Source organism: Syngnathus typhle, linkage group LG13 (genome assembly GCF_033458585.1).
Source record: "Syngnathus typhle isolate RoL2023-S1 ecotype Sweden linkage group LG13, RoL_Styp_1.0, whole genome shotgun sequence".
NCBI classification, from domain to species: Eukaryota; Metazoa; Chordata; class Actinopteri; order Syngnathiformes; family Syngnathidae; genus Syngnathus; species Syngnathus typhle.
Genome location: NC_083750.1, coordinates 9890238 through 9900696, shown reverse-complemented (window position 1 = coordinate 9900696; position 10459 = coordinate 9890238). Strand labels below are relative to the sequence as shown.

Here is a 10459-nt window from a genome sequence, read left to right as displayed (position 1 = left end):
GAAGTTGCCATTTATTTATTCATTTCAGAAAGCATGGATTTTTTTTTTTCTGAGTTTTTCCCGCAAACAGCTGAGACACGTTGGGCACAAAAACACACAAAAGTGGCTGAATTCATAAACAACAAACCACAAGTATGTGAGAGATTACTAGACCGAATATTGACAAGTAAAATGAGAATTAATGCACAGATTAAGCAAGGCTTGGGTGCACAATCAATCATGACGAGGCTAATTTACTTTTCCAGTAAAAAAAAAACAAAAAAAGCTTAACCTTAACAGTGAGGTTTGCAAGGAATAAATGGCTGGTTAGATTATTTCAATGAAAACATAGGCCTGAAAGAAAAAACGGTGCTTTTTACTCCAAAGTGCTTTTTAACATGACTCAGCAGCCAGACACTGCCATCTTGTGGCACAAACCTGAATCATCCATCTGTTTTCTACAGCGTTTCGACTCATAGGGGCGCATAGAATATTATTGTGATTAATTTTTTTCCTCCTCACTTCCCCTTTAATTTGATTTTTTTTTTTTTTTTTTAAATCGGGGGACATTTATTTACTCTAAATGTTGGTTATTGGCCTCCTTGATTATTATTATTAAAGTGTTTTGGCCCTGAAAACAAACAAAAAAACATACTGGTATAACATATTGGTCTTTCTCTACATAAAATTCATGTTCTTGTGGAAGGAAGAGGTAGAAACCCCAGACAAAGACTAGACGGGGGAGAACAGGCAAACGCCTCAGACTCTCCGGAGGGGAGGTTTGAACCCAGAACCTCTTGGCTGTGAGACACGCTAACCGCGACATCCCGCGTACAACAAAACAGAACAAGTTAAAAAGCAATAAGAACTTTGTTGTCTTTTCGCAGTGAGTTTTAATTTGAGGAAAATCACAAGTTCATACACCTGCCATTTTCACGAGAAGTTAAATGCAAGTTTTTTTTCTTTTTCGGAATAGAACAGGCTTCAACGTCTGTTACATGTCAGAAGAGAAACATTGGTATTGTGTCAAATACATAATATATATTTATATATTCATTTAAAAAAAAGAAAAAAAAATCTCTCACCTCGCGACACTACTTGGAGACTACAGTCACAGTTCGGTATGGAGCCATCTGCATGATGAATGTGGAAAAACCAACCGAAAAAAAAAAAAAAGGGTCTTCTCATTGGGCCCTGTGGTACACACAACTTCAGTCATCACCGAAAAGCAGAAAGCTGTTACGGCTTGAACATAATAGTCACTTCATTGACTGCTCTTCTTGGCTTCTTTTATGCTGAACGGAAGGGACTTTTTTTTTTTTTTTTTTGAACGAGCCAGGCCATAATACGAGAGTCCAATCCTGCTCTTGCATGGGGAATACTGTAGATGAGCAATGCTTCTTTCTTTTGTTTTCTTGTCGTCGTTTCTTTTTTTTTGTTGTTGAAATGATATTTCTACGTAGGCTTTTTAAGACAGAGGGGTCAGAACAATCCGTGGTGATTAAGTGCTGTAGCTTTGTCCTTCTGGTGGCTGCGGAAGTTTCATATTTTCTTTGGACATCATTAGACGCCTTAATTCTTGAAGGACAATTTTAATGTTATAAGAATTCTGCCATTTAGCTAATACTGGTATGCTACGTGAGTCCACCTGTGGGATAGACACAGACAGTTGACGGCGGTCCACGAACATTGGAAATGTGAGAGGAGCGCCGCTTACCGTCCCGTTGGAATTATTTATCCCGTTCATGGTGATTTTTGTAACAAATCTAACAGTTGGGGCCGTTTCTGGGTACCTGGGTCCGCATTCCACTTTCAGGCTGTATATCCTGTTCTCGTAATTGGTCTGAGAAAACAAGAGTACAAGTGGGTTCGCGCTCCGCCCTTTTATCGCGAGGGGGGGGGGGGGGGGGGGGGGGGGGTTTACATTTCAGATCCGAAAGTGAAATTGTGCCATACAAAGACCACATGTTTTATTTATTTCATTTCCCACATACACCTAAAAGACCTTAAAGACATCACACTAAAATAAAAGTCAGCATAAAATGTATGGAAAAAATCCGATTTTTTTTTTTCATTCTGACTTTTGTTTTTCAAGGTCAGTTTTCAGACCTAGCTTGGTAGCTTTTGTAATTTGTTTTTTAATATGCTTTGTTTTAGATGTTGTTTTATTTTTTGAAATACACAAGATATTTAAATGTTTGAAAAAAAAAAGTCACAGTATTACGTAAGACCTGACATTGGGCATTGTATTTATATATAAAAAAAATAAATAAATAAATAAATAAATAAAATAAAGTGTGAAAGTGAGCAATAGAGCGGCCCGCACGGCTGCGCAATTTCTTACTCTGGCCGGCCCGATGATCATGGCGGTCCACTGCGTGAGGGTCATGTCATCATCATTCTCCAAGCCCCAGCTCACCGTGCCGTCGCCTTCCCCTTTCTGGCCCTCCTCCAACTCCTCCAACAAGCGGAAATTGCGTGGCACCTTAACTCCTGCAAGCACCGACGACACATTGGATTCCATATCAACACAGAGTTTCAATTTGAAAATAATTCTCAATAGATTCTGTGTCAAGAAACAATGATCGAGTCCCTACAATGGATGAATTGATTGGTGTGCACATCTCTGGTTTTGGTACACTCTTGGCATCTTAATAGATATTGACAAAGAACTTGGACAAGCTCATGAATCAACCATTTGCAAAGAGTTCCACCGCAGGGAGCACACAAGGAGACTTGACTGCTGATTTTCTTTGAACAACTGATTGAGGGTAATGGCCGCAGTTTTTCTGGCCGACATGGTAAGAGCAGCCTAGTTAATAACAGGTCTGCAAAAGCAGTCAATCAAAAGGAGGAGTGTTCGACGCATGGACTTTTTTTTTTTTGAGGAACTTTAGCACTGAACACAGCAGTGTGACAGTCTCATGCTGTGTTGTAAATGATGATGTGGAAATTGGCCAACACTTAGACAATCTATCGATTCTCACACGAGCCATCTGTGCCATCTTTTTAACAAAAAGAGGACATTTTAATCACCGCTTCCTTTTTTTCTTTTTACCTCTTCCGCTCTTAACGTCACAAACTGCTTCATTTTTTATCAATAAGGGATGGACTTGGGGCAAAAATGGAAAGAGGGATGCTTTATTTTTAGTTCCCACATGACAACCAGCGAATGAATTCCATACCTTAGGCATTACTGCCATCTAGGGGTATTCACGGCACATAGCACTTCATACACTGTACTGTATTTTATATACATTTTATGCTTGTAACATTGTTGCATTTAAAAAAAAATTAACAGGTTTAAATGTGCTTTTGATACACATGGAAGGGGTAAAATTATCAATTGTGTCCCGCTGTATTGTGAAGTGTTGAACAGCTGACAATGAATGCCAAAAGAGGGCAGCAAAGGACTACTTTTGTCTAAAGGGAGCGCGTCAATATATTTAATCGCCACCAGGGGGCGCTAAAGCATTACTGCTATCATTTCAGCCTGACCACAAAAACAGCGAATGGGTGAGTTTACCAGTAAATAATAGCTAGTTAACACCCAAACATTCAGTAACGTTTTGGCACGGATGTCATTAAAAAACATCTCGTGGTTATGTCCCACGAGTTTTACATTTAAATGTTTTCATTTGACACGGAGGTTTTCTTGCCTTCGCTCCTGCGTTTGCATCGGTTAGTGATAGACCACGGCAATTTCGAGCTCTGGTATATTTTGGGCGCACCCCATTGCTATTTTCGCCCCATGTCATTTACGCATGAGAAACACAACACCTGGCTATGCTAAACATGAAGCTGTTGCACGACTACATTTTCGATACAAGCGTTCGTAACAAAGCGGCAATTTTACGGAGTTGGTTTTAAATGGTTACAAAGCAACGTTAGACGGGAAAAAAATGATCGACACTACTTGGAAACTATAACGAATGTGTCGTTTGTGTGAAATATCAAAAGATACCACCGAAAATGTCGATAGAAATGTAGCAATTCTATTACGTAGACGCTGTTAGCATCACCTGACATGGATGAAATGTAGCGCAGATAGCGGTGTACGCTAGCGGGCTAGCCACACGAGTCCATTGCGAACACAGTCAACACATTATCGCAGCTAACTAAGAGCCACACGCTCGTTTTATTATTGCGGTTATGCTAGTCCCACAACACTGAGACGAGTCAATGGACGGACAACGATCGGTCACAATGCTCTCGTCGCCCCGGTTAATCTTAGCAGCCAGGCATCCATTATGTCGTTTGACTAGACGGTAAATGACTTCAAAATACGTTACAGCGTTCGTAGTCGTTGGTCAGTTAGCTAAGCGAGACGCATTCGTGAGTTATTGCGTCTCGTCACAACGCCTCGGCTATTAGTTAGCAACACAGGCTACACGCATTACACGGCGCTTTCACCCATTGAGTCTTTCCGGGAAACAATTCTCCCGTGAGCGTTGGAGCGGAACCGAAGCGTGGCGAGAGGCTGGCCGCGAGCTCGGCTTCGGTCCCGATATTTATATTTGCGAGCTGGTTAAATGCTAGTTTGTTTGGCACACAGACCTGAGGAGGCCGCCATCTTCTTCAGCAGAGTCCAGAAGCGCAGAGAAGTGTGACGTCAGGCGGCGCGGCGGGGAAATGAGTTGCACGGGCGCGACACGCCCTCTTCCTCCGCCGCCTTGGCGGAGGTTTTTTTTGTTTTGTTTTTCAATTATTCAAAAAACAGGACCTTTTCATAAACAGTTACAAATATTGAACTAATTACCTGTTCAACATAAGCCTTACTGTGCACAAGAACATTTATAAACCAACTAATTGAATAAAGAAATAATAAATAATTCAGCTTCCCATAAAAAGACAGGTGAGAAACTTTTAATTGCTTTTACTTTAATACAAACAAGGACATGAAAAAAATGGTGGTACATTAAACAAATACAAATCCCAAACATAAGCTCTAATAATTGCCTTTTTTTTTTGTACTAAACCAAAGTGTCATTTTGGTGAACTTCCACATAATTCTTAACACCCAGAAAGGATGTGTTGCAATCATACAAGCATTATTACCAGTTTTGTTCTTCTTCTTTAAAGGACAAAGAGAACATATTTGAAATCAAACTGTACATAAAGTCAGGTGGCACCTCAGGCCAGGAGGCGCACTGTCTTTCCAGTGACCGTCAGGTAATCTTCATCAGCGAGGGCTCGCAGTGCCTCGTCGAATAACTCCTTGGTCACGGCCTAGGAGGAAGTCAAACAAGATAGGTAATTTCCTGGAGATTAAGAAAAGGAAACGACAGCAAAAAAAAAAAAAATCTACTTACAGTTTCCGACTGCCCTCGAAGGTCATCGAGCAGCTGCTGGTACTTGATGGCGTGCATCTTGCCCTTGGCCTGGATCACCTTCTTGAGGGCCTGGGCCACCTCCTCCTTACGTTTACGAGCTGTGGCGCTCATACCTTAGAACAGAAAATCACCTTAGTGCCATTTTGCAGATTTTCATTTACATTCTCTTGATACAAAAAAAATAAATAATAATAATTGACCAGGGTATTCTTATTTTGATCGCGGAACGATTGACTTTCACAAATGTGATGTCGTCACTTACCAGTGGTGAGGATGGAGATGTCCACAAATCCCGTCCTGGGGTCAGTGGCCGATTGCTTGAGGGCCTCCCTGTGCAACCTCTTGGCCTCCTCCACGTCGATGGTCTCCACCTTCTCGGAGAAGCGCACCTTGGCGTGGGCCTCGGCCAAGCGGATCAGGGACTCCAGTTGTCGGGGGTAAGCCGAAACCATTCCCCTGCCGCTGCCGATCTTCCTCATGTCCACATAGGCCTGCGGAAGACCAGCACGGCGGTCTTGAACACTCCGGTGAATGCGAGCAAGACAAAATGGCGGACGTCATGTACCTCAATAAGCGCCTGGCCGGCTTCCTCGTTGAGTCGCGGTACGACATACGTGCGCGCATACGCAATGTAGTCCTTCAGTACGGCCATGTCCAGGAACTCCTCCTCCATCTGCTCCTCGCTCTGGTAGTAGAGCGCCACCAAGTGGTGGGCCAACCGACGGTCGTACGCCTCATCCTGAGGGTCCAGCATCAGGAAAATCAAGTCGAATCTGGAAAGACATCAGACGTTTTGGCTTTGGGTATGATATTTTTCTGTCGCTAGTAATTTATAGAATTGACTAGTTTTAATTCTGATTTAACTTTTTTTAACATAGCAACTGGCTTGAAAGCTACTCTTGACCAATGATATCCTCTTATTGATTAGGAGAATCAGAATTGACCACAATTTTGTGAAAATTAAGGATTTGACTCCGTTTGTGCTGTTTTTACAAAATTGGTGAAGGACTGCAGTTTGGAGTGGTAGAAACCTGGAGAGCAGCGTGTGAGGCAGTTGAATGTTCTCAATGGTGGTCTTCTTGGGGTTCCACTGCGACTCGACTGGATTGGCAGCAGCCAACACAGCGGTGCGGGCGTTCAGCTGGCAAATGATTCCAGCCTGCGCTCCAAAGAGAGGAAAAGGTGTGAGCAGGTTTCCACCCCCGCCCGCGTGACTCAAGCGGCGTCGAGGTCGGCGTACCTTGGCGATGGAAAGCGTCTGCTGCTCCATGACCTCGTGAAGCACGGAGCGCGTGCTGTCGCTCATCTTGTCAAACTCGTCGATGCAGCAGATGCCGTTGTCGCTCAGCACCAAGGCGCCGGTCTGCAGCACCAGCTGCTTCGTATCCGGGTCCTTCATCACGTAAGCGGTGAGGCCCACGGCGCTGGAGCCCTTCCCGGACGTGTACTGGCCACGAGGCACCAGGTTGTACACGTACTGCAGAAGCTGAGATTTGCTGGTACCAGGGTCCCCGCACAGGAGGATGTTGACCTCGGCACGGAAGTTGCCGCGGCCCGTCTGGCTGAAGTCCTTGCGAGTTCCGCCGAAGAGCTGCAGAAGGATGCCCTGGAATGAGGAATAAAATAAGTGGTCAACATTACAACTCTCAAGATATTTAACAATACAGGTATACTCGGGGCGCCATCTGCCGGGTTGATGACACTTCCACACCTTTTTAATGTCCTCATGCTCGTAAATGCTGGGCGCCAGGGCGGAGGCGAGGCGCTCGTAGACGTCGGGCTTGGCCGCCAGCTCCTTGAGGGCCCGCACGCGGTCCTCGGTGAAGAGCTTCTGCTCGTTTTCGTCGTCCAGGCCGTAAAGGCGCTTTTCGTCCGTTTTGCGGAAGTGGATGGCGTCAATGTGGGTCTTGTACACCGACTTGACGTTGCTCTGCAGCGGGTTGACACGCATGGGCACCGCCCGGTAGATCCCTGCGAAAAGCCGTCAAAAATGTCTTACTATAGTCACTCGATAAGTAAAATGCAAGACGATTAAATTGATTTTTTTAACTGAGGCGTGTGGAGTGCCGTCCGTCTCACCGGTGATGTTGACCCTGTCTCCGGGCTGCACTTTGTCCACCAGGTCATTGTGTGCAAACACACCGGTGGTGTGCGGCGTTTGGCCCGCCGGCATATCCTCGGGCGACTCCTGAATTTTAATCTGTTTTCCGGAGAAAGCGACAGATGCCGTGACCGCGCCCACACGTGGCGTAAACCAATCCGCCCGGGCGCTCGGCAACCCACCATCTGCTTGTCGGAGAAGACCGAGCGGTTGTGAATGAGCGCCAGGCTGTGGGTGGTGTTGCAGTGGCGGCACACGGCCGGCTCGGCGATGCGCCCGCGGTCCACCTCCACGCGCGTGGTGAAGGCGCACACCTGGCACTGGAAGAAGCCCTCCTGCATCTCGGGGATGAGCTGCGAGGTGCGGATCACCATTCCGCTGATGGTGATCAGCTGGTCGATGTCTGCGCCGCCACGACAGAAGGCCTCATTAACGGCGACGGTCCCGCTCCAAACGTGTGGCGTGTTACATATGATGTCACCGAGGAGGCATCCTCCAGGTCCCACTCACCTTCTGGGTTCAGGCCCCTCATGTTGCGGGTCTTGACCGCACTGTAGGGGCGCACCTGGATCTGGTACTCCAGGCTGGAGTCTGGGAAACGTTCAAAGAAGAGCTCATTGACCGCCATGTCGAAGGTGGGGATGACTTCCTGCCAAAGAAGACACGGAATGAATGTTTTGTCTCCGCATAAGTGAAAATTTAATTTGCTTCCATTAAATTGGGGGAATAATTCTTCATTTTGGACCAAACCTGCGGGTAACTGATGAGCTGCCTGTAAAGTTCTGAATCGAAAGCTCGCACATGGCCGCAGTTGACGTTGAGAACAGGGTCACCGACTACACTGATCTGAGGGACCGGACCAAAAATATTTAGATGTGGCATATTCTCTTTTTATCATATAATAAAAATAAAAATAAAATAAAAAAAGAGTAGTAGTCATTACCTCCTCCAGTTTCTGCATGTAGATAGGCTCGTTGAGGTCCAGGCCGGCGTTCTCGTCCTCTGTACTGTTGGGGTCGACGAACCTCTGCAGGAATCTCTGCGGGCAAAACAGATGAGGACACTTAGTAAGATTTATACCGCAGTTTCGAAAACCCCATTTTCATTGCAAGCCTTTATCGGCCACATTACAGGCTCATCTCTGTTTTGTCACCTGAAACTTTTCTTTACAAGTCCCCACATTGACGTCAGTCCCCCAGATGACCAACCTCTGACCCGCGTTTGGCTCGCTGGCAAGTGCGCCCTCGTTGCTTGGCTGGGAATAAAAATTCAAAATAAAAATTGGAAAAGGTCATACGAGTGTATGTACACTTTTTGGCCGGTCAGTTAGGTTGCACGTACCGGCTCAGACTGAAAATCAACTTGAGGGGCTTTTCTCACGGAGCCCAGATCGGGACGTTGGCGGGATGGGGTACCCCGGATGCTACTCCGGGGTGTCCCATACAAGAGAGGGGAGCTCGTGTCCATGTCATTGGGGAGAACTGGTGATATTATTACAATGCATTCAGGAACTTCAAACAATCATAGCGACACCGCAAAGAGTTGCTGAATAAGTCACCTGAGGCTCGAGGGCTGGAGAAGAGAGAGTGCGGCGCCGGCGGGCTGAGCACATCGATGGCGGGCGAGGTGGGCATGGGCATCAGGTCCCCCGCGGAGGAGTCATGGGCTCTGTGCCGCTGAGACGCCGGCGAAGCCAGGCCATCACTGCTGGCTGCAGGTTCCAACACAAGACAATGACGCCAACAAACATCACGTGTATATGTTTACGGATTATAAATACAACATACGTGTGGACGGGTTGGTGCTCCTCCCTCTTTTGCGACCAGGAGTTGATAATGGAGAAGACATTGTGGAGAGTGGATCTAGATGTGCATTAAAAACGGATAATGGTTCAAATTAAGCCAAATCAAGTAGACAGTATCTTGAGTGCCTTGAAAAGCGCCTTATAAATAAAATGTATTATTATTATTATTATTATTATTAAAAGATCTGGAGACAAATTCTAACCTATTAATTTTTTACAATTCACGTCCTTTGCGTTAAAATGACTCTTTAACTTTGTTTAAACGAATTCGATAGATGATGCGCTTCGACAGAACATTTCCACCATTACACATGGCAGCACAGCAAACAATAATCGAATCGAGCTTTCAGTGTTACAACAAATGAGTGAACGAACAATGGCATGCGTGAAGGATGTGTATAACGAGTCGGACGCTTATAAAAGTGTTATTAACGGAGAATGTAATTATAAAAGTCAAACAAAAGTGCTGCTTTTTACCTTTTTTTTTCCCCTGCTGCGCTTCTGTCGGATTGCTGCAGTGGCGCGAAACTGTGACTGACGTAAGTTTCGCGGGGAACTTTGGACCAATGGGGAGCCAGGATCCGTTTCTCACTTCCGGTTGGATCTTCCACTTTTAAGGGTGGCATTTGATTGTGGGTGTTTTCCATAATTGGTATTACCCATCCCGGTTATACGTTAAGAACAGTTTATGTGTACAAATCAGCTCTTATTTGATTGCATTCAAATAAACCTGTCTTATATTATGTTACTTGAAGGTTATGGGAATAAGTGCGCACTTCAGTGTTATTTGGTTTCGTCCACTTGTTTTTCAGTCAAAAGGCGTTAAAAATATATATTAAATTGTTTTTTCACGCAATGATCTGACAAGGTTACGTCGTGCCTTATTGAAACACTTTTACTGTCTCGTTCATAATTACCGAACACTCGCATATTGATTTTTTTTTCCTGGAGGGGGGGGGGGCAGTTATTGTTTCCTTATAATTTTTGCGAAATTGATTATATAAAAACAGGACTACAAAAAAAAAAAAAAAAAACGGGCTCAACAGCCAATGTTTGGACACTTAAATAGTTTTTTTAACTGGTAATTTGTGTTGTCATTCACCTTGCAAGAGTGCACATTGACCACTGAGTGGCGCAATTTCCATTTTAAAATTGCATAAACACAAAAGTGATGCATGCGTGGGTCATGATTATTACACATCAGCCCTGAAACTTGTGTTTACTTGACACGACTTCCCAACA

General features: G+C 44.9%; 2 protein-coding genes across 2 annotated transcripts; both read right to left on the bottom strand.

Annotated features, from left to right (window-relative positions):
• On the bottom strand, nucleotides 1–4639 carry ube2v2 (ubiquitin-conjugating enzyme E2 variant 2). Its single transcript, XM_061295401.1, has 4 exons — nucleotides 4537–4639; nucleotides 2324–2472; nucleotides 1697–1822; nucleotides 1–1627 (listed from the first exon to the last, which is right to left on the bottom strand). Exons 1-4 carry the CDS (start codon nucleotides 4550–4552, stop codon nucleotides 1481–1483), a joined length of 438 nt encoding a protein of 145 aa, XP_061151385.1. The 5' UTR covers nucleotides 4553–4639; the 3' UTR covers nucleotides 1–1480.
• Nucleotides 4640–4823: 184 nt separating this feature from the next.
• On the bottom strand, nucleotides 4824–9755 carry mcm4 (minichromosome maintenance complex component 4). The gene is made up of 17 exons (XM_061295400.1): nucleotides 9695–9755; nucleotides 9201–9275; nucleotides 8972–9124; nucleotides 8755–8894; nucleotides 8567–8668; nucleotides 8357–8452; nucleotides 8164–8259; nucleotides 7924–8062; nucleotides 7596–7816; nucleotides 7392–7512; nucleotides 7024–7283; nucleotides 6553–6918; nucleotides 6344–6471; nucleotides 5878–6085; nucleotides 5575–5803; nucleotides 5292–5425; nucleotides 4824–5208 (listed from the first exon to the last, which is right to left on the bottom strand). Exons 2-17 carry the CDS (start codon nucleotides 9259–9261, stop codon nucleotides 5113–5115), a joined length of 2550 nt encoding a protein of 849 aa, XP_061151384.1. The 5' UTR covers nucleotides 9262–9275; nucleotides 9695–9755; the 3' UTR covers nucleotides 4824–5112.
• Nucleotides 9756–10459: the final 704 nt, after the last annotated feature.

Coding starts and splice junctions, on each gene's coding strand:
- ube2v2 (XM_061295401.1), bottom strand. Junction 1,823..2,323: donor TGATCATCGGGCCGGCCAGA/GTAAGAAATTGC, acceptor TTGTTTTCTCAG/ACCAATTACGAGAACAGGAT. Junction 1,628..1,696: donor TAAATAATTCCAACGGGACG/GTAAGCGGCGCT, acceptor TCTATCCCACAG/GTGGACTCACGTAGCATACC.
- mcm4 (XM_061295400.1), bottom strand. CDS start 9,261: ATGTCTTCTCCATTATCAACTCCTGGTCGCAAAAGAGGGAGGAGCACC. Junction 9,125..9,200: donor GAGCACCAACCCGTCCACAC/GTATGTTGTATT, acceptor TGGAACCTGCAG/CCAGCAGTGATGGCCTGGCT. Junction 8,453..8,566: donor CTTGTAAAGAAAAGTTTCAG/GTGACAAAACAG, acceptor TTTTGCCCGCAG/AGATTCCTGCAGAGGTTCGT.